Source organism: Xenopus laevis, chromosome 5L, assembly GCF_017654675.1.
Source record: "Xenopus laevis strain J_2021 chromosome 5L, Xenopus_laevis_v10.1, whole genome shotgun sequence".
In the NCBI taxonomy this organism is placed as follows: domain Eukaryota; kingdom Metazoa; phylum Chordata; class Amphibia; order Anura; family Pipidae; genus Xenopus; species Xenopus laevis.
The window spans coordinates 127,380,299-127,403,030 of NC_054379.1; the positions used below are offsets into that span (position 1 = coordinate 127,380,299).

Here is a 22,732-nt window from a genome sequence, read left to right on the forward strand (position 1 = left end):
CCTAAGAAATGACCAACAATACTACAGTACTATTATTTCTTGGTTCATACCTAAAAGGCAGAAGGTTGACATACTCTTCCCTTTAAAGGTATTTGACTTTCCTATCAAGCTCCCCCTATGTTCTCCCCCTCTTTTTTGTTGCTTTTTGTTCTACTATTCTCCAGGGCGACAGGCAGGCTTCTTATCTTTGGTGCTTCTATTGGCATGAACGGAATTGATGTTGTAGTCACCAGGCAAGGCATGCTACACTGCTTCCATACTCTCTCTGTCATACTAAAACACCACATTTAAAATTCACACCATGGTCTGGGATTCTAAATATCAGTTGGCAATACAGGTTGTAGTGGCATGCAACCACAATATCACCACCCTGAATATCACTGCTGGCTTCCTCCTAACACTGAAAATTGTCTGAGACACTGGCCCATCCATGCTGTGCCTTCCGAAACAAACTCCTGCAAAGACAGAACCATCTTGAGACATCCTGATATGTCTTCTCTGCAGTCTATTTTTCCATTTACATGCTTTGCTATCCTTTTTCCTTATTCTCTTCTCTCTGGGAACTGCTATTAAATATAGCTAGCTACCAGTAACCAGCATGACATATAAACCAGTTCAACCATGTCCACTCTCTGTAGACAAGGTGAAACAGTTAAAGGGCATTGTGATCTGCTCAAGACTCATAAAAAATCCCCAGAACAGAACAAAGAAAAACAAAAGCTTTCAAAGCAAGTTGGTAATCCCCCCACATCTACACATCTATAAGGTCCCAGCCTTCTCATTCCTCCACTCTAGGCATTTCCACTTCAGTTGAAAAGTTAAATCTATACAATTAGCACAGCTGGACCACTGCTAAACCTGCTGCAAAATAGATTCTCCAAACTCTGCCCCTGCGAAGGGGAAGAAAACTGTTCCTTATGGGAAGCTAACCCCTCACAAGACCCTTCACCCTAACCCTGACTCGAAGAGTGGGGATTTACCTTCTCACTTGAGTATACACACAAAGCACAGTTTTATGCTGATAGAAGATAAAAGGAATGATACCCTTTACCCTTTTGAGCAATCACAAAAAGACATACCTCTTAAGGATGTAATTTAATCCTTCAGGAACCCAATGGATAGAAAGACTGAGAGTATTTTAAACTATATATTTTCCATCTCTCACTCCAGCTTTTAAGAGCACAGTGACTTCATCTTGTGTACAGGGGCCTCCCTCTTTGCCCCCTAACTGGACAATCCCATTAAGAAGATCACATGAGAAAATAGCAAATTCCTATCACAGGATAACAAGATTTAAAAGCTAACTTCCAGTCCTAGCAGCCAGTGTCTTAAAGGAAAGCTATACCTCCCAAATAATGTAGGTCTCTATAAAAAGATATTGCATAAAACAGCTCATATGTAAAACCCTGCTTCATGTAAATAACCATATTCATAATAATATACTTTTCTAGTAGTATGTGCCATTGGGTGATCATAAATAGGAAATTGCCATTTTAAAAAATAAGGGCCGCCCCCTAGGATAGTATGATTCACTGTACACACAAACATACCAAACAAACTATACTTGTTAGGTCACATGAGCCAATTAACAGTTCAGACAGAGTTCTGTCTTTTGCTTCAACACTTCTTCCTGTTACAGTTAGAGTTGTAGTATTTCTGGTCAGGTGATCTGTGAAGCAGCACACAGACCATCATTAAAAGGTGGTTCAAGACAAGAGATGTAAATAGACACTATTTACTTAAAGGGCATGTAAAGGCAAAACAATAAAATCCCACTTTTACTTTCTTTAATGAAAAATAAATCTATCTCCAATATACTTTGATTCAAAAATGTGTACCGTTTTTAGAAACCTGACTGTATGCAGTGAAATTCTTCCTTCATTTACTGCTGTGGATAGGAATTGTCAGATGGTCCCTAACTGCTGTGCAGGGAAACAATCATACTTATGAACAGTAGAGGGAGCCCCTGCCTTACTTCCCAGCCTTTCAGAACTCCAACAGCTTTGTTTCCTTGTAGAGAAGTTGGTGACTGTGTAGAGATTTGTATTGGATTTTATTTTTGCCTTTACATCTCCTTTAATGTTTCCAATGCCAGCAGCAGGGACAAAGATCATGGAGCCAGATTTAAACAGATAAACTGGGATTCTATTTGTAGGATTAGTTTGCTGCAGCCACTGGTTCTGCAGAGTTGGAGAAAGTTTGTATTAAACAATACAAAAACTATAAAATCCATATTAGATTACATGACTCAAGGCTCATACACCTCAGCAACTGCTCCTCCTCTGCCTCGCCATTCTGTCAATCCCTGCACTGGCTTCCATTACCTTTCAGAATCAAATTCAAATTAATGACACTGACTTTCAAAGCACTTCATAACTCTGCCCCACCCTACATCTCTGAACTCATCTCTATATACTCACCCACTCGCTTACTACGCTCCTCTACTGACCTGCTACTCAACTCCTCTCTCATTACCTCCTCACATGCTCGCATTCAAGACTTTGCAAGGGCTGCACCCCTCCTCTGGAACGCTCTCCCACGGTCTGTCCGACTTTCTCCGAACCTTTCTGCTTTCAAGAAATTTCTGAAAACGCACTTCTTTCGAGAAGCCTACCCTCACTCTGCTTAACTACCAAACGCAACACCACATACAATACCACATTTCTCACCCACTTAATTCGATCTTGCCCACTCCCACACCTTGTGTATTACTCCCTTCCCTTTAGACTGTATGCCTATGCATAGGGCCTTCCTCACCTTTTTGTACCTGTATTGATTGTGATGTTTGTTACTCCATATATTCTATGTATGTAATTCATGTGATGTAGTTGTATAATCACATTTACTTTACAGTGCTACGCAATATGTTGGCGCTATATAAATACATGTTAATATAGTGAATAAAGTACCCCCTCTTGTAAAATATAAGGATATTATAAGTTACCGAGGAGTTTCATGACCATATAAAAACACGAGGCCGAAGGCCGAGTGTTTTTATACAGGTCATGGAACTCCGAGGTAACGTATAATATCCTCATATTTTACAACTGGGGGTACTTTATTAATTATAATACACACATTTTAGTGAGTCATGTGACAGAAATTACATCACTACTCACCGTTTATAACTGATGACATCACTACTCACCGTTTATAAGGATATAATTTACAAGATATTCATGGCTTTTGTGTATTATAATAATAATAATGACAACACAGAGCCCAGTGCAGTCTGTATATTCTGATTATTAATCAGTCTTGCTGTATTGGCTTCTGGCAGATATTATTTGACTTGTGCCCACAGCAAATTGTTTTTCAGGCCCCCAAAATGTCTAGAAATTGACATTTTTACCAATATTAATTTAACTTCTATATGAATTAGGCCCTCATTGGGCCCCTATACCTCCTGGGCCCCCTGCAGCTACACGGTTTGCTTCCTCTGTAGTTATGCCCTTGCTAGCAGCCCTTTTAGCCCCCTACCTTTAACTGGCACTCCTACAGTGGTCCAGGTAACAAACATCCTACAACAACAAACAGCAAGATGCATGAGAGTCTAGACTCTCCCAAAGTCATATTGGCGGTTGGGGGCACCTCTAACTCTTTAGAGAGACAGGGCTGACCATAACATCAGACAAATTGGTCAACTGAATCATCACTTTGGGCTACCAAATCTATTTTTGACACACTTCTCTTTGTAATGTCTCTCCTTCCACGGCAAAGAGGGCAGCCCTCAAACAGTTAGTGAGGTCAGTGTTTACCTCCAAAGTCAAGATTCCTGTTTTACATTCCCAAAGACTTGGCAGTAATAACAACAACCCACAGGGCCTGGACAACAGGACTTCGCATTACAGGATCAGATCCTCTGCTCCTCTCCCCAAAGTTACTGTGGAAGAATTCTAACCTCATCCACTTCCTAGACCTTCCTAACTTCCAACAAAGGCCACTAGGAGGCATTAAAAAGCTTGCAGATGTGTTGGTGGAGGATGCTTTCATATCCTACACAGCTCTCAGAGAAAAGGTGACAACATCCAATCTGAGACTACATACTTATTTTCAAATACGGGAAGCCTTCTCCAACCAATTTCGTACCCACACGGTAATATTTGAGGAATATCCACTACTGAAACTCAAAAGCTCCGAAACCCCTAAGAAACTTGTATCTCAAATCTACTGGCTTCAGGCACGTACCTGAAATTGCAGGACACACTGGGGGATTTGGGAGAGGAACAATGGGAAGAGGTGACTGACAACCTATACCACTTCACACACAACTGGCCCTCCCCACACTGCAGTCTCCCCACTGCTGCTTGTTGGGAGAGCTGGATGGAGCTGTCACAGTCAAATACATGAGCCTCCTTGCTAGAAGTCTACTATATTATGCAAAAAAAGTGTGTTATTTTGAGATGGATGGGGCCCAGAGCTCCCACACAGGAAATGTGGCAAAAGCAGGTTAAAAATATGCTCCCCATGATCAAACTCACAAACTTAGCAAGGGGATGCCCTGAAAAGTTTGACAAAATCTGGCAGCCATGGACTGAGGCTGAAGGACTAACTATATTGGATGATTGCAATTAACTAGTTTAAAGTGAATAAAGTATATTGGGAATTGTATGTCTAACCTATGGTAAATGTAAGGAATCCCCAGGCGGAAACATTACCCCCCTCCTTTTTTTCTTTGTTTACTATATGAAAACTAATAAAACTATTTTTCTTTTCACAGAAAGAAAAACTGTTCTAAATGCAACATTCTTTCTGGTGCCCAAGAAGAACAAATCATGCTAACTCATTCTGGTGTCCATCAGGTCCATTAATACCATTAATACCAATGTGAAACAGGGAGGCTTTTTTTTTTACTTCCATCAACTGTCTTACAGGATGCATATCTACATGCCCTAATCCATAAAATAATTAAGAGTGCCTGAGGTTTGTGGTCCTGGGAAATCTGTAGTAATTTCAAAATTTACTCTTTGGCCTCACTAAAGCCTCTTGGGAATCTACTAAATTCACACCCACCCTAGTGGCCTAAATTCACTAGACTAGATGATCTACTGCTGTAAACTCCTTTCCACTCTATCACATCCTACAAAACCCAGACAACGCAATGTTTCTCATAGGCAGGTTGCAGTGCTCAAGTATATTGATAAAGCTTCCTGCATGACGCTCCTTCGCCCCATGACCTTTTCAATAGAGGTAGGTCTCTTCATGCAATTTACTTTTCACTTGCCATACTGTTTCCTAAAAGGAAGAGAACATTCCTGCATTCTGTGCAAGCCTTCTGTACTGTTGTATATGACTGTGAGAAAAAGAATTTATCAGTGAGTATAATCCTTCCTCTTTTCTATTTGAAGTGATGCTTATACATTAAGCTTTCCTGACAGTTTCTTGATTTCATAGTATAATTACTGGCATATGCTATCTATAACCTTCATGTTAAATTGAATATAGCTTATGTGTGGAATACATATTTACAGTGAAATTAAATATTTACTTTTACAGTACTACTTTTATTTTGTCCAATGGCGAATACAAGATTTTTCTGTTGTGGGTAGAACAGAGTGCAGTTGGGAAGAATATATAAAATAACTATGTGTAATATTGTATACCGAGGCAATGGATTATTGTGCCTGTAGGACCCCTTGGGACACTGGGGGCTGTTAGAGATTTCTGCATTTGCTAAGAAATTAGTCACGTAGAAAATATACTGATAGGTTAAATGAGCAAACAATCTGTTATGGCGTTTTCAATTCCATTGACACATGAAAAATATGTAATTAAAAACAACTCTATGCAAATCACCCTATCAGTTGTGAGCTTTTTATCATTAAATAAGACATCACTCATATTGTGTATCCTTCTACCTTAAAAAAATGAATGGCCTATAGCCCAACCTAATGGACAAGAAATAAGCCAACATATTTCAAGACAGTTTCACAACATAAAACTATATCTTTTGTCCAGAAATCAAGGCTGTAAGCCCTCAGTGCAGACATTGTTTTGTCATATTGGACATGGCTTTACTTCTTAGCCCAATCGATTATTTTTGATGAGGGACAGAAATAACAAAGATTTGTTGATAAATTAAATTTGTTGATAAATGAAATGTTAAAATACTGTACAGTAGGATGGAATACATGTCCATACAACATGTTTCACATGTTCTTTAGCACATGTTTACACGGTAAGAGTACATCAAATATGCAATTAATGGTTTGGAAATGTTAAGTATTATACATACAACATCTTAGACCCAAATATGTCATGAAAGAGCACCATGTTGTTACCTGAGCTGTTATTTCCTGCTAGCATTGTTGGGCTAACAGATGATCTTCCAAGCCTACTCGAGACATGTGTTGGACCAGGAGTTCCATCCCATTCCTGAGATTTTACAGAATCTCTTGACGGAGGTGATGAATGATGAACAGCTCGCTCTTTATTTTCCAACTTTGGTAAGGGTTCCGTGCTGTGGCTTCTGACTTTAATTTCATCTTGTGGTTCTAATAATATAATGTACAAATAAATCCGCATCAAAATATATTTCAGAAAGGGGACAAAACAAACATTTTGATCCATACCATTGTTAACAAGAACATCAGAAAGTTATCGATTTGTAGGCTATGCTGTAAATTAAGGGTGAATCATCTGCCTACTTCATAAATATACAAACATAAGCATTGTGCTATATATTTTGATGTCTAGCTTTTTGTCTAAAACCCTTTGCACCAACACTCTCCTATAATTGACAATTTATTCAAAAATGGACAGCAAAACTCATTGAGCCTTTGATAAGACACCTTAAAAGCTAACTATTAAAATGGCTTGAAAAGAGGAGATGTCTGAAGGATATCTTGTTGCCATTTCTGACTAGAAAAGTTGCTGTACAGAGTATCTTCTGGTCCTCTAAGAAACCGAATTGGGTGTAGGCTAAAGAGGTACATACACCTCTTTAGCCTATACCCTACATGGCCATATACCTCTTCTGTCTGCCTTCTCCAATCTGTAAGTCTCTGACCCCCTAAGCTCACTTATGGGCTACTATCTCATTGTGGTAGAAGAAAGTGCGTTAGTCAGGGGAGGGAGAGTGGGGGTGTCTGGGTGGATGTTTTCCTATTAAGCAAGGAAGAGGATGGGAGTTTGGGGTGATTGAAGGCAGCTGGTTGCCTCTGTCATGCTCACCTTTAGGCCTGGCACTGGGCATTTGTTCTAAATACAGATATTAAATAGTAAAATACTATTAAATAGTAAAAAAATTATGTTGTGTTTCACAATGGTCTGCTAGGCCATAGGCCATACTGGAGAATTATACACAAAAATACACAAACATTACCTTTGTAATTTATGCTGAAATTGCTCTTCAGTCATGGCTGAGTGCCATTATACAGGTCATGGAACTCTGAGATGACATCTAATATCCTCATACTATACAACAGTGGGTATATTATTTGTTACAAAACACAAGTTTTAATAATACATATTTAAAAATGGTTTAACAAAGCTTGACAAAGTCTGTTGACAAATATAACATGCAATCCAGAACTACAATATAATGTTATTGACTTCTTATGAAATGAACTATTATTATCTGTTGGCTAATGAAAACCAAAAACAAAAGAATGCAAATGCTACTTCCTCTGAGAAAAATTTAGGGAAATTTATACTTAGGGTTCAGGATTTTTTTGGGACATTAGACATAATTAAAGGCATTCTATGATATTACATTGTTGAAGCACACCACAAAACTTTGCAATTTAGATTTTTTTTAATGGGGCACTTAGCTTCCCTTCACTACCCGCACTACTTTGCAGCTTACTGCAGTGGAATGCTTTGTTTAAATTGAACTCTGAGGGTGCAATTAGTGACAAGTGTATGCTCTGGTTCTCGTAGCAACTCTTTGAACAGTTACCATTCAGTACAAATAATTCAGATACTAGAGAAAGTGCTGGTTTTAATCTTTCAGCAAAAGAAGAGATAAGTCACTGAACAACCATTACTTGTTCCTCAAATTGTTGGCAGCAACAAAATATATGTAATCTTACTAGGGATAAAACACTGAATGAGTTCTCATGTGATTAATTGAAACATAGATAATAACAAATAGTGTCAAGAAAGACTTTTTATCAACATCTTGGGGCAGATTTACATGGGGTCGAATATCGAGGGTTAATTAACCCTCAATATTCGACTGCCGAAGGTAAATCCTTTGACTTAGAATATCGAAGTCAAAGGATTTACCGCAATTAGTTTGATCGAACGATTGAACGAAAAATCGTTCAATCGAACGATTAAATCCTTTGAATCGAACGATCCGAAGGATTTTAATCAATCAATCGAATGATTTTTCTACGACCAAAAAAAACTTAGAATGCCTATGGGAACCTTCCCCATAGGCTAAAACTGAGGTTCGGTAGGTTTTAGGTGGCGAAGTAGGGGGTCGAAGTTTTTTTTAAGGAGACAGTACTTCGACTATCGAATATTCGAACCATTTTTAGTTAATCGTTCGATTCGAAGTCGAAGTCTTGGTCGAAGGTCGAAGTAGCCAATTTGATGGTCGAAGTAGCCTAAAAAAACATTCGAAATTCAAAGTTTTTTTTATTCTATTCCTTCACTCGAGCAAAGTAAATGTGCCCCCTTGAGTATAAAAAAGGTGTACATTAGCAGCACCATTATTCTGTTAACAAAAGTGTTGATATATATGTATAAAGGTTAATTTGGACCCTAGCAACCACACTGCTGAAATTGCAAACTGGAGAGTTGCTGAATAAAAAGCTAAAAAAACTCAGAAACCACAAATAATAAAAAATTAAAACCAATTGCAAATTGTTTTAGATTATCGCTCTCTACGTCATACTGAAAGTCAATTTGAAGGTAAACAACCCCTTTAATCAATTCGAGGCAAATTTGTCAATGTCTTTGTCAACAATTGCTCATAGTTACATACTAATGTTGGGTTGAAAACAAAAAGTCCAACAAGACCAACCCCCCAAAATAAACGTTGCATATATAGATATATATACACACACACTTGTACTGACCTTCTATATTCTCAAATATATAAACTATATATAAAAAACATCCAAACCACTCTTAAAGGCATTGACAGAATCAACCATCACAACATAACCCAATAGGGCATTCCACAACCTCACTTCCATGGTGAACACTTATGCTGCTTCAAATGAAAATTTTATTCCTCTGATCTAAAGTGGTAGCCTCTCAGGCTTTGTTTTTATAGGAAAAAAGATCCCTTGCTATCTGTCTATAATGTCTTTGGAAACAACCTTAACAGTCTACTTTACAATCTATTTATTAACTTGTGAAATTAGAACCCACCACAGCAGCGCCGATTCTTGCCTAAGGGCCACCTGAGGCGGCTCCTGCAATGCCGCCCCCCCTCGCCAACTTACCTGTCGGGAGGGTAGGCAGGAACACTAATGCAATTGAGCTCTCTCGCATTAGTAAAGCCGAATTTCCGGTTTAAAAACGGGAAATTCGGCACTTAAAGGTACCAGGAGCGGCTATTTGCCGCCCCTGGAAACCTCTCCGGCGTTGCCGTCTGGGGCGAGCGTCTCAGCTCGCCTCATTGGTGCGCGCCCCTGCACCATATTAAATTCCACCACTTTTTATTCGTTCCTATGGGATTTTAGAGGCGTAGTTATCAAATGGTGATCTCAAACTTTAACCCATTGATGAATACACATCTAAAAATCCAATAGGAATGAATAGAGTGGTGGAATTTTACTGTGGTGAGTTCTATTTTCACACTTTGATAAATCTGCCCATTAACATGTTGTGATATGTGTCAGTATTGTAGCCGGAGCCATTTATTGGGTGGAACTACTGTTCTTCTGGCCCTGCCATTTTCTAACTTGTTTATTCAGTTATTTTGTTTTTGTAGTTATCTAAATGTAACCTATTTTTAGGCACTTTTATATTATCAATTGATAATTTAAATATTTATGGACTGACATTTTTATATTGTTATTATGCAATTATTTTTAAGGCGTAATTCATAAATAATAGTCCAAGACATATTTTCATTATTACCTTGTACACCTATATTTGTTATGAATCCATGATATATTTTTAACATCAGGATAAATATCTGTTATCTAGTAAGGGACCTTTGTATTATGTGTGATATTATTGATATCACTGTCTTTTTTTATGTAGTTTTACCTGGTGTTGATTTTTTATCCCCTGACACAGTTATGCTCCTCTGATCACACTATTGGATTCTATTTCAAAAGAAGGCTTTGAGCATATGAGGTGTATGAAGAGATTTGACATTCATAGTTGACCTTTAATTAATGTAAAGCAGTATTCTGTAAGTAAGAATCATATAGTAATTTTAAAATTATGCAATGTACCGTGTATAGTACGAAACAAAATATAAACCAGAGAAATTTGAACTTATAAGTAAAAGTCCAGGAGCTTCTCTTCTCATTAGATTTTCATTATAGTCAACAATTTCGCAGATGTATTTCATTTTATGGTCTGCTCCCTATCATCAGAAAACTAATAAGAGCAAAAATGAACAGCTGATTGGATCAGACAGTAATATCCTGCACTACAATGCTCATTCCAGATTATGGTTAGGAGATGATATTGATCAGCAAATGCTAAGGATGAAGGAAGAACAAATATGTACTGTACATTTGTGAATTCTCTAAAGTGTCCAAAGTTTTTAGTTAACCCTGAAAGCTTAATACAGTTATGAAGAATTCAACATATGAGAACATATGTATACATGTTACTCCTCGAGTAAGGTCCCCAGGGAAGGGGGGTGGTGGGTGCTATCTGATGTTGTGAAAATCTAAAAATTACATAATATCAAAACATATTTACAATCACATTAATATGTATAAATAAATCCTAATTGTTTAAAGTAAAATAAATAAGGTAACAATTTAAAATAACCTAAATCTGTGAACAGAACTTTATAGCCACATTGATATAACTCTGCCATGGAAAATAAAACCTTTTTCTGCTGAAGGTAAAGCTTTTTCTAAATATTAATAGAACAGCCTATGCAATAATAGAACAGAATTAAATAAAAAATACAACATTCAAGAATAAGCATTGTTTTAAGAGACACGAGGAAGGAGGTACTGTACCAGTCTCACTAAGCCTATAGTCAGAGGGCCACATTTAAAAACACTTTGAACTAAAACATTTGGCTAGAAAAAACACAGTTCTTAAACTCTTGTGTAGTTTCCACATTCGAATACTTTGGCTTCCGTACAATCTTTATTTTTCTTCTGACAAAAAATAAAAGGCTTGGAAGGTTTATTTAAAGGTGGCCATAGACGCAAAGATCCTATCATACAAATCGAGGATTTGTACGATTTCCAGACCGTGTGGGGAGAGTCCCGACATTTTCCGCCGGAGCCCATTGCGCTCTCTTCATAATCTGATCGCTCGGCCGAACGTTCAGATTACCCCCGATATAGCCATGCCCGTTAGTGGCATATCGGGGAAAGATTGGCTCGTTTGGCAATGTCGCCAAACGAGCGGATCTTTTCATCTATGGCCACCTTTATTGAAAAACCTACTTGAGGTTGAAAAAATGATAGGTGGAAAGCTGGGGTATTTGAATGAGGAAAACATGCATGAGTTTTTATTAGTTGAATACTTGAGCCCTTGCAATGAATGACCTAGGGAAATTGATATGACTTAAGGAGAAAGTGTCAATTGTTTATTATATTTTAGAATGAAATTCACAATGGAAAAATGTTAGATTGTGTGACTTTTAAGGTAACAGTAATTAAAAAAAATCAAGGTCGAGGTGCAAGGTCATAATGCCATCATTATTATTCAGTTAGGTGAGGGGTTAGAGGATTGCTGCATTTCTTAGATAAAACAGAGTAGGCATATATGAGAACTGCATGCCTTTCCTGAAAATGTCCTAAAAGAATGAAGTACATTTAAAACATAGGTCAAATTTTTCATAATTTGAAAATTTGTCCTTGATTATTCTGACCAAATTTTATGAGAAATTTTGCAGAACTTTTCTCAACTTATCCTTTCATGGTATATATGATTTGTTGTTTTTTATAGACTTTGAAAGTATAGTAATGGAAAAGCTATTGACAACTCTTAAGAAACATGATTTTTCTTCTAGATCAACCATCATTTTTTATCTTTACCTTTGATAAATTGACCCTTTAGTGCATACTGCATACTCGATAAATCTTTTGCAAATTGATCTGGAATCAGTGTTTACCTTACAGTTCATTATTGGGCTTTTTTTTTACATTTTAGAAAAAAATGTATATATTAATGTTTTTACTATAGGGTATGAGTATTGCACCTTATCTAAACTACTAAATACAGTACTTGGCAATACAAAAGTAAAAATGTGTGCATGCACGCTTAGTTATCAAAAGTAATTTTTAATTCAAACTTTTAACAAATATAATAGTTATTTGACAATTACTATTTAATATATTCTTTATATATATATATATATATATATATATATATATATATATATATATATATATATATATATATATATATATATATATATATATATATATATATATATACATATATATATATCAGCGTTTATTGTACAAAAACTTACTTTCTGAAGGTTCTTTAGAACGTCTTCCACTGGAGGGTTTCCTCAGCAAGCTTCTTCCTGAGGTAAAGAGGTTGGATAATTCTTCAAGGGGACTTGTAGGTGTCCTGGAACGTAAGCTGCTTTGAGATGAATTATAAGTACTGGTAGATGCATTAACTGACTTCCCTTCTTGAGGGCTATTTCTGACTGTAGAATGAGGCACTGATGGAGAACTTCTTGAGAGACTTCCTGTATGCACAGATTCATAAGGTGGTGGTCTTTTGAGGCTTAAAGGAGTTAATGACCTACCCATGCTCACAGGAGAAGGTGAAGCTGAATGACATTTAGGATAACCATGTGGAGACTGAGTTCGGTACATTGTAGAAGGATGTGGAGGAGAAGACTGAGAGTGTCCAGATGAACTTGTTCCATGTGATACAATAGTTGGGTCCTTCTCTGCCTTTTGATGTCCTGGAATGTGTGATGAGGGTGAAGCACTACCTTGTTGTTTGATGTAAGACACATTTTCTAGTACAGGTAGTTTTGCAACCTCAAGTGGAGTTAAAGGTGACTCATCAGAATTTGGGGAACACTGAGCTGGTGCTGGTGGAAACACCAATAATGGTGGCCTTTGAGAAAGTAGGTTTGGGAATGGTGGTGGAATATCACAAACTTGGCCTTTTGGGGTTGATGGCACTGAGGACTTTGTGAATTCTAAGTCAGGCACTGTGGGAGTAGCACATTGAGAAGAGCAACTAATATGATCTACTTCATAAAGATATCTAGAATCTTGAACTAAATCATCAAAGATGGGATATTTCATTTCTTCATATACAGCTTCACTTTGGTCTTCGTCATCTCTTTTAAAGTCTCTTAGTATGTTTCCAACCATTTCAATATAAACAGGTTCTTCATCCTCTCTATCAAGTGCAGTGGTGCTAATATGAGATGAAGATGATTCTCTGAATAATGTACTCTTCAATGAGCCATGTTTTCTTATGTATGTTTCATCAAATGATGTACTAAGGTGAGTGTTTGGGTTCCTCTTCGGCTTGGGTGGTGGGATTTTCTTAGTATATTCATCACTATGTGGTCTTTGCTTTGCTGAAACTAACAGAAAAATTATAAATGATAAAATTATAAATTATCAAAAATTATAAAAAAAAAATTATTGTTATATTTAGTTCTTTGTGGTTATTTTGTGTGTATACATCTACCAGTTTTTTGAGAAACTGGGCAAAGTTTGAGAGTTCTCATCACTTCTCAAGATAATGTGTTTTTAAACATTATTTTTATTATAAAAAAATCAGCAAATTCTTAACATATACAGGTATGGGATCTATGAATTGGTATGTTTGGGACCTGGGTTTCTTTTTTAAATTTCTTGCACTATAAAACATTGCGTCACTAAAAATGTTCCAATGAAGCTAATGGCACGTAAGCTAAGAAATGTTCAACAATATATTATCTGTATAAAGAAGTTTGAAACCCTCCTAGATGATCACTATTCTCCAGTATTTCAATAAATGGTCTCATAGACCACTTGTTATGAGTTTAAATCAATTTTATCATAAACACTATATGAATTAAGGTAATGTGTCAACTCTTCCTTCTTAATCTTCTTATAAGTTAGACATGTTTTATCTGTTTTCAAGCTCACCTACTATAAATATCTTTAGTTTCTGAACCCTCCATGGTATTCTGGAATTTAGTAAACATTGATATCCCAATAGAAACCAAAGATGTGGTGTATACTGCTAAAAGCAATGATGATGTGTAAATACCATTTCTCGAAATACTTGGCTGCAGGAAAAAGATTTCTTAAAAATGTTAAGAACATAGACTCTTCTGACATCTTTCAACATTTTACTATGGCAGTTTCTACACAAGTTTACACTTGTGTACTAGTGGCTTTAAAGTCTTTTTAAATACTTTTTTAGCTGGATTGTTTTGGCACCTCTTTTCAGCTAAACCCCAGCTGCAAACCAAATACACTATAAAGAGGCATATGAATAAAATTGTGTAAAAAAAGAACAACAAAAAAACAATTTCCTGCATTTCTTTTTACATAAATGTAATTATGTACGAATGTAATTATATGTATTGGAAAAGCTAGCAATTTTACTAACTATGCTGGTCTTTATACAAATGTACTACACTTGCATAGCTTTTTAAAAAACTATTTACTCAATGGCCTTATCCTTGTATATTTTTGAATAGCATTCCTGTATTTTTTAATATCAAATACAAATAGTCATGTTAATAAACTATCTTAACCATCAGGCACAGAAACCTCAGAAATTATTATGCCACTGGGTTGCTTAACTGGTTCCTGAGCATACATTTTGATTGAAGTGTTGTTCCTTGGTTTTGTGAAATGCTTAAACTCCTCAAAATCATCTATGAAGTGTTTTTGTTATTGTTTGTTTCGGTTGCCTGCTGGCATAACAGTTTGTTCTGCATAATTATAAAGGTCTTAGGAGTTTAATATACAAAGAACTAATCTGCAAAACAATGTTAAATAGCATGTGGTAGACTAGCTGGCACAGTACCGTATTTTCCCAGGGCAAGCACAGCATTTCCTCACTAATTAGTACTGAAAATCTGCTGTCTTAAATTCATTTCAAAAGTAGCTCATATACTGTATAGTAGTCTTCACATAATGTAATCCATGAACTGACTGAAGACTCTATCAAGCTGAAAGGTTATATGAACATGATACAGTTGGCATGTCAACTACTTTAAGATATTGACTCTGTACATTTGTGTTATCTTGAGGGCTGACCAACTCTTTAGTGAGTAATCTGTTTGTTCAATGTTTCCAATATCTTTTCTATTTCTCTGGTTATTACTGATACTTTTACCCACTTTCCTACTCATAAGTGATGAATATTTGTACCCCATCACACCCATTTCACAAAGACACATTTAATAAATAATGTGCTCTGTGCTTTATTATCTTTGTGCTCTTTTTTTGTTCGTTTCTGACACGGTGCAAATTAATTTATAGTTCATTTTTAATAGTTTACTTGACTGTTGGTCTGCGACTATGACTATAAACATAATACAAAGGGTAGCACATTACTGGAAAAAAATGTTTTAATGGTAAGGTAAGTTTTAAGTAGCGATGGGCGAATTTATTCGGCAGGCGTGAATTCGAGGCCAATTTGCGCGATTCGCCGCCAGCGAATAAATTTGCGAAACACCCGCGACAAATTTGCCCGAAAAATTTGCTGCGTCGGAAAAAAACTGACGCCGGGGTCAAAAACGCCCGCCAGCATAAAAAAAACTGGCGCCGGCGTCAAAAACAAGACGCCGGCGTCGTTTCGCTAATTTTTCGCAAATTCGCCCATCACTAGTTTTAAGGTAAGGGAATATACCAAAGGGATTATAGTAAATAAAACAGTTTAGAATTGGTGTAATCAATTTGTTTACAAGTTATGCCATTATACTGGTCATGTTACTCAAGACAAGAATATGGTATTTGTTGTCAATGTGTATTAATATTTTTTATCATCACGGTATTCACCCACTTCTTATTGAACCATCACAGAGGTTCTATGCTTTGATTGGCATTTGTATAACTGTCTTGAGATTTGTACTTGTTATGAATATCAACATGGGTGCAGCCTTGACATACTGGCCTACAATTCAAATCAAATAGTTCTCCATATGGGCTACTCACCATCTGTTCTGTCTGTGAATTTTGGGCTCTTGCCTAGTGTTCCAAAGTTTACAGTTTCAGATGAAATGCTCAGCTTTGTGTTTGGATCTCGTTTTGGCTTTGGTGGTGGCTGTTTACGAGAGCAACTGTTGTCATCCTCAGTTCCACCCACAGAATGAAGTGACTGAGAACGTACTGAAAATCCACTGGAGCATGGGTGTGGTAACCTGTCTTGTGGAGCAGGCATTGTCATAAATCCCATACGAAAGTGTTTATTCACATAGCTCCCTTCTGTTCCTCTTACTACTTCTCCACCGATGCTGTAGGGTCAAAAAAGACAGAAATGCATAAGCAAGTGGAGTGGCACACAATACCCTACAAAGTAAAGCCAAGGGCATTCAAATGTTGATATATGCTTGGTAGACAGAATATAAACAGGAACAAACTGTCTAAATAACAAGTGTACTTTCTTATAAATAAAGCAGTTTTGTGATTTTTTTTCCCAGCCTTTAATCATGAAATTTGTGTATAAAAATGTTTTTTTTTCTATCTGCTAAGTTTGAAGAGAATTTCTGTTTACTTTGCTCATAATATAGTGTTTGCTTTTGTTGCTATAGTTTAAGACTAGTCTAGCTAGAGTCATTGTGATAGACCTAAGCAGAAGAGATCTCCAAGAATAGCACACAATCTCTTACTGGTAGATAATCACCTGCATTTGCAGAAATAGTTTAAAGACTTCAATATGACAGTCCACAATTTCTAATTCATTATTTCCATGGCCATTGTCAGGCCCTATTTATAAAGCAGCTACATAGTAACATTTACTATTCTGACATACAGTTTCAGTTGATGGTGATATTGCTTATAAAATAAAATAAAATAAAATGAATAGTTTCAGGTAGTAAAATGCAGATAGCTTTTTTCTCATGTCCCCACAGACATTATTCATTCTGCCACAGGTAAAAATAGAATGTCACCAGGTCTGAGCTGTCAAACAAATCCAACAATATTTTGGTGAAAGCGGATTGCGAAATTCTATATAGTATAAATAGGGTGAAATGATGCAAAGTGCTTCAAAAAATTATGAAAAATTTACATCAAAGATGAGAATTTACATGTGGGCAATGAGTTGACTACTTTAAAAATGGGTCTTATTTATTTTATTACTGTTTTCACAAGCAATATAGGGATTGCTTGTGAAAACCTAAATATATACTTGATGAAAAGCAGAGTAATGGACAACAAATACATTTCTGGTACCTCTGACATATTGTTTGTCCTCCTTTTGCCATGTAATGCACCATATCAAAGGTTTATTAACAAAAACATTACATTACATTACACTTTTTAACTTTGGGGTAGTTCTTATGACTAGAATTGCAGTAGTTAGCATTGGACAAATACAGGTAAAAACTGCTTTTCCCAATTTCATTGACATTATGGGCCTTTTCATTTTCCATGAAAACATTTTCCCCAAAACCTTGTCAATTTTAATAGTATCAAGTAAATGGAAAATGATTATGTAATCTGCCACACATCCTTTAAATGTAGGCAGAATGATTATGAATCCACTAACTAGCACTCTATTTCCCTGCAGCTTTTCCCTGCTCTCAGCGATAAGCAATAAGGATCAGCTAAAACATATCTCCCTTGATAGTGTCTATATATATATATATATATATATATATATATATATATATATATATATATATATATATATATATATATATATATATATATATATATATATATATATATATATAGGCAAAAAACGGCACCACCAAGGATTTTAAACAAAGTTCATCAGGGAAAGTTCCAGATAGGAACTGAAACATCGGATTCTAATAAACCTGCTCTTTCTTCACCTTTGAACTTTGTTTAAAATCCTCGGAGTGCTGACGTTTTTTAGTAAATGGACCCTAACTCCAATGTTTTGTGAAAAAAAGTGATGAATTTTATTCACAGATGCATATCTCAAGAAAGAAAGGTCCCATTGTGGACCGAAACGTTGGATATGCATCTGTGAATAAAATTCATCACTTTTTTTCACAAAACATTGGAGTTAGGGTCCATTTACTAATATATATATATATATATATATATATATATATATATATATAATATGTAGGGAATTAGTGCAAACCGCTTGCTCTTATCCCTGTAAGGGCACAAGCACAGAGACTGCAAGAAAGCCTGGCATAGAGAACCGCATGGTGAATAGAGGAAGAGGCCAGAGAGCTGCTAGTGAGCCCAGAGAGCTGAGAGGCTACACCAAAAGCATTTATTTGGGATTTTGGGGCACAGTGAAGCATAGTGATTTAGGTTGAAAAAAAAAATGTCCCATAAGTTCAACCTTGATATAGGAAAAGGTAAAAATCCCCATCGGGAGCCTCCCCAGTTTGTCTTTTTGACTCCAAAAGGGCAATCCAAGCAGTTATCAAATTTGTACCAAGCATTAATTTCAGTATTTCCCTTGGCTAAAAAAGGCATCCGACCCTTTTTTGAATCTGTAATATATCTGCTAGTACTGTTATTCTAAATTCTAACCTTGGAGTAATTATGCTAAATCAGTAGCAAAAAATTAACCACTAAAGTCAGGATACACTTAATCAAAAATAGAAAAAAATCCACTATATGGACATGTGGTCAACCTAGAAATTACTACATCCTCTATAACAGTAAAAATCAACATTTCGATCACATAAAGTGACCTTCCTCAGGGACATTTACTTTTGTTTTGTTGCTAAGACCTGTGAGTGTGGCATTCTTTGTTAAAGGGATACTGTCATGGGAAAACATGTTTTTTTTCAAAATGAATCAGTTAACAGTGCTGCTCCAGCAGAATTCTGCACTGGAATCCATTTTTCAAAAGAGCAAACATTCAATTTTGAAATCTGACATGGGGCTAGGCATATTGTCAGTTTCCCAGCTGCCCCAGTCATGTGACTTGTGCTCTGATAAACTTCAATCACTCTTTACTGCTGTACTGCAAGTTCGACTGATATCACCCCCTCCCTTTCCCTCCTCCTGCAGCCTAACAACAGAACAATGGGAAGGTAACGAGAAAGCAGCTCCCTAACACAAGATAACAGCTCCCTGGAAGATCTAAGAACAGCACTTAATAGTAAAAGCCAAGTCCCACTGAGACTGATTCAGTTACATTAAGTAGAAATAACAGCCTGCCACAAAGTAGTTCCATTCTAAAGTGCAGGCACAAGTCACATGACTGGGGCAGCTGGGAAACTGACAAAATGTCTAGCCCCATGTCAGATTTCAAAATATGAATATAAAAAAATCTGTTTGCTCTTTTGAAAAATGGATTTCAGTGCAGAATTTTGCTGGAGCAGCACTATTAACTGATGCGTTTTGGAAAAAACATGTTTTTCCATGACAGCGTCCCTTTAATGGTCACAATTCTTAAGCAGCACCCAGACATTCAATTTCTATTGGTCTATTGTCTTTTACACACAAATTATATATAATATATATATATATATATATATATATATATACTGTATTATATATATATATATATATATATATATATATATATATATATATATATATATATATATATATGGGCCGAAAAAAACCCTGTTTTATTTTAGGATGTAAAATCCATTACATTACCTCATTGTTACATTTAACTTAATGTAGCCAAAAAAGTAGTCTACTATTCAGTTCGTTTTAAAATAATGTTAGTCCCTGTACAAATTACAGAGTTATTACTGAGCATGGATGATTGCTTTCTCCTGCATAAAGCTCATTTGTACTGGGAAAACATTATGAAAAATAAATATTTATAAGATCTTTTTTTTTAAATAAAAATGACTGCCGGCAGTTTTCTTGAAATGATTGTAGGTCTTGATCTCATTTTATTACATATGACAGATCAGAAACTTGCATGTGTAATAACCTTATGCTTTGAGGCTGCATTAGATCAGTTTATACAACTGTCAAAGTGTTAATTCATGGATTTTGCAATGCACAGTTAACATAAAAGTTTATATCAAAATCTCTCTGTATATTTGATGATGTGATCTTTCCAGATATTCAAACGAGTTCTTTCCACTTTTTTTTTGTTTATTCCGGCTTTATTTAGGTCAGATATGTACAAAGAGTTTTTTTCCACTTTGTACAGAAGTAGAGATAGTTTTATCATAGCGATCACTTTTCCTTTACTTGTGACTTGGATGATTTATTGATCACTCAAGCCTAGACCAACATTGTGTGGTCAGAATTTGATTGAATTGTTAGAAAAAGCTGTGTGTGACTTTCTTTATACACTGCAATTATACATTATCTTTAGGATATATGATGGGGCCAATTCATTAACTTCGAGTGAAGGATTCGAAGTAAAAAAACTTCGAATTTCTAAGTGTTTTTTTGGCTACTTCGACCATCGAATGGGCTACTTCGACCTTCGACTACGACTTTGAATCGAATGATTCGAACTAAAAATCGTTCGACTATTCGACCATTCGACCATTCGATAGTCGAAGTACTGTCTATTTAAGAAAAAACTTCGACCCCCTAGTTCGCCACCTAAAAGCTACCGAACCCAATGTTAGCCTATGGGGAATGTCCCCATAGGCTTGGCTAAGTTTTTTGGTCGAAGGATAATCCTTCGATCGTTGGATTGAAATCCTTCGAATCGTTCGATTCAAAGGATTTAATCGTTTGATAGAAGTATTTGCGCAAAATCCTTCGACTTCGATATTCGAAGTCGAAGAATTTTCATTCCCAGTCGAATATCGAGGGTTAATTAACCCTCAATATTCGACCCTTGATGAATTTGCCCCTAAATGAACCCAAGTGAGATATAATAAGTTGCCTGATAAGGGCAATCCAGACACAATAGGGTTAAAATATATAATATGGTGGTGTTCAGGGAGTAGAAATTAGTGCCACACTGTATTTTCCTATGCGTTGTACAGATTCTCCAGTCCGCTTCCCCAGGGAGGGTGATCCAATTAACTTTTTTCTGAACACCTTTAACCCTACTGTGACTGAATTGCCCTTATCAGACAACACAAAACAGTATTGCCCTATGTGGACTTCCTTCTCTTTTCTCATTTAGATATTTTGCAGCACTGACCAACTTTGTGTGAGAGTTGGAATTAAGGAAGCAGCGGAGATACAAAAGGAAGTGGCGCGGTGTTGATAAAAGCTTCTCCCAGTGCTTTTAATTGCCTAAGATATAATAAGTGCTTTGGTGTAAACCTTATTCCAACAAAGCAGATACTATTGCTGGATATTCAAATGCCAATAATTCTTTGACAGTAGAAGGTCCACTTTTTATCATTAAACAATCAACTTGTTTGTAATGGACTGGACACTCATTCATTTCACAACCCATTGGAAACTGGACTGAGAGTGGTGAGATTATCAAGTAAAAGAAACTTGCTTTTGAGAATGACATGACAATGCTTAACTACTTAAACATAAAAGTGCTGCTAGGCTCAAATCAAAAATAAAAAAAGATAGGAAAATAAAATGTCATTGATTTAGCAATGAAGGTTTCTCAAAATAAAACAACAATGGATATTGCTGAATAGATATTTCAGGTACTTAGAACCAAAACGGCTCAGCAATATTACAAAATATATATCTTGTTCTGCTCTGAAAAGCAGCTGCTGTATCTCCTCAGTTCAGTTGTTTCTTTCAAGGATGGCTAAGAATCCATTAACTCTTACAAGTTGGCTTTTGTTTTCAAGGTGAGCTTATGAGCCAGTATGGGTCAACTCTAGACAAAGGCATAGCAGTACATTTTTTTTCTAGTTTTAGGAACACCAACCACACAAACTGACCATTGTATAGTTGCGGTGGGAATATGCATGTGCATTGGACCAGCTACACATCTACTTTTTCATGTATTTTTGAAGCCTACTTTTATCCAATCCAAGGAATTATCATTGTATTATTTATTTAATATTTATCAGACTTATTGGTTTATTTGTCTGGGGCTAACTATAGCAGCCAATCAGATTTTAGCTTTCAATCACCAACAAGTACCAAACTAATTGTTATGGGCAACTGCAGTGGTACAATTTAGCATCCATTATTGTGACAAGGTCAAACAAGCAATATGGACACAATTAATATGCAAGGACTTGCTGTCAAGTACAGATAAATTAGACATTAAAGATAAAGGGGTTTATTTATTAAACCTCAAATTTTTCCGGTTCGGCTTTTTGGGACAAAATACTAATTTCTACGAATTATTATACCCAGATGCCGCAAAAAGGTTGAATCTATAAATCTGCCATCTCTGGTTCGACATCTCAGACCTGGCAAGGTCCTGTATAAGTCAATAGGAGAGGCACCTATTCCAAATTGAAGTTATAGTGGTCTTCGATGGGTTTAGCCTAAAAATCCAACTTTTTCTGGGTTTTCAGGAAAAAAACTCGAACAATTTCAGCATTTCGGGAAAAAAAGCCATATTAAAATGTATGATTTAGGTTTTCTCTTGATTTTTTTCACCGATTTGATTAAAGCGGGTTAAT

The 22,732-nt window shown here is 36.1% G+C and overlaps 1 protein-coding gene across 1 annotated transcript in view; it reads right to left on the reverse strand.

Annotated features, from left to right (window-relative positions):
- The window catches only part of LOC108716219 (neuronal tyrosine-phosphorylated phosphoinositide-3-kinase adapter 2), a 93,732-nt gene that overhangs the window by 11,469 nt on the left and 59,531 nt on the right, over nt 1–22,732 (reverse strand). The window contains exons 3-5 of the mRNA XM_041563375.1: nt 16,248–16,546; nt 12,584–13,672; nt 6,282–6,494 (exon numbers count right to left, since the gene is read on the reverse strand). Coding sequence (XP_041419309.1) covers nt 6,282–6,494; nt 12,584–13,672; nt 16,248–16,546 — 1,601 coding nt within the window. The remainder of the gene's footprint in view (nt 1–6,281; nt 6,495–12,583; nt 13,673–16,247; nt 16,547–22,732) is intronic.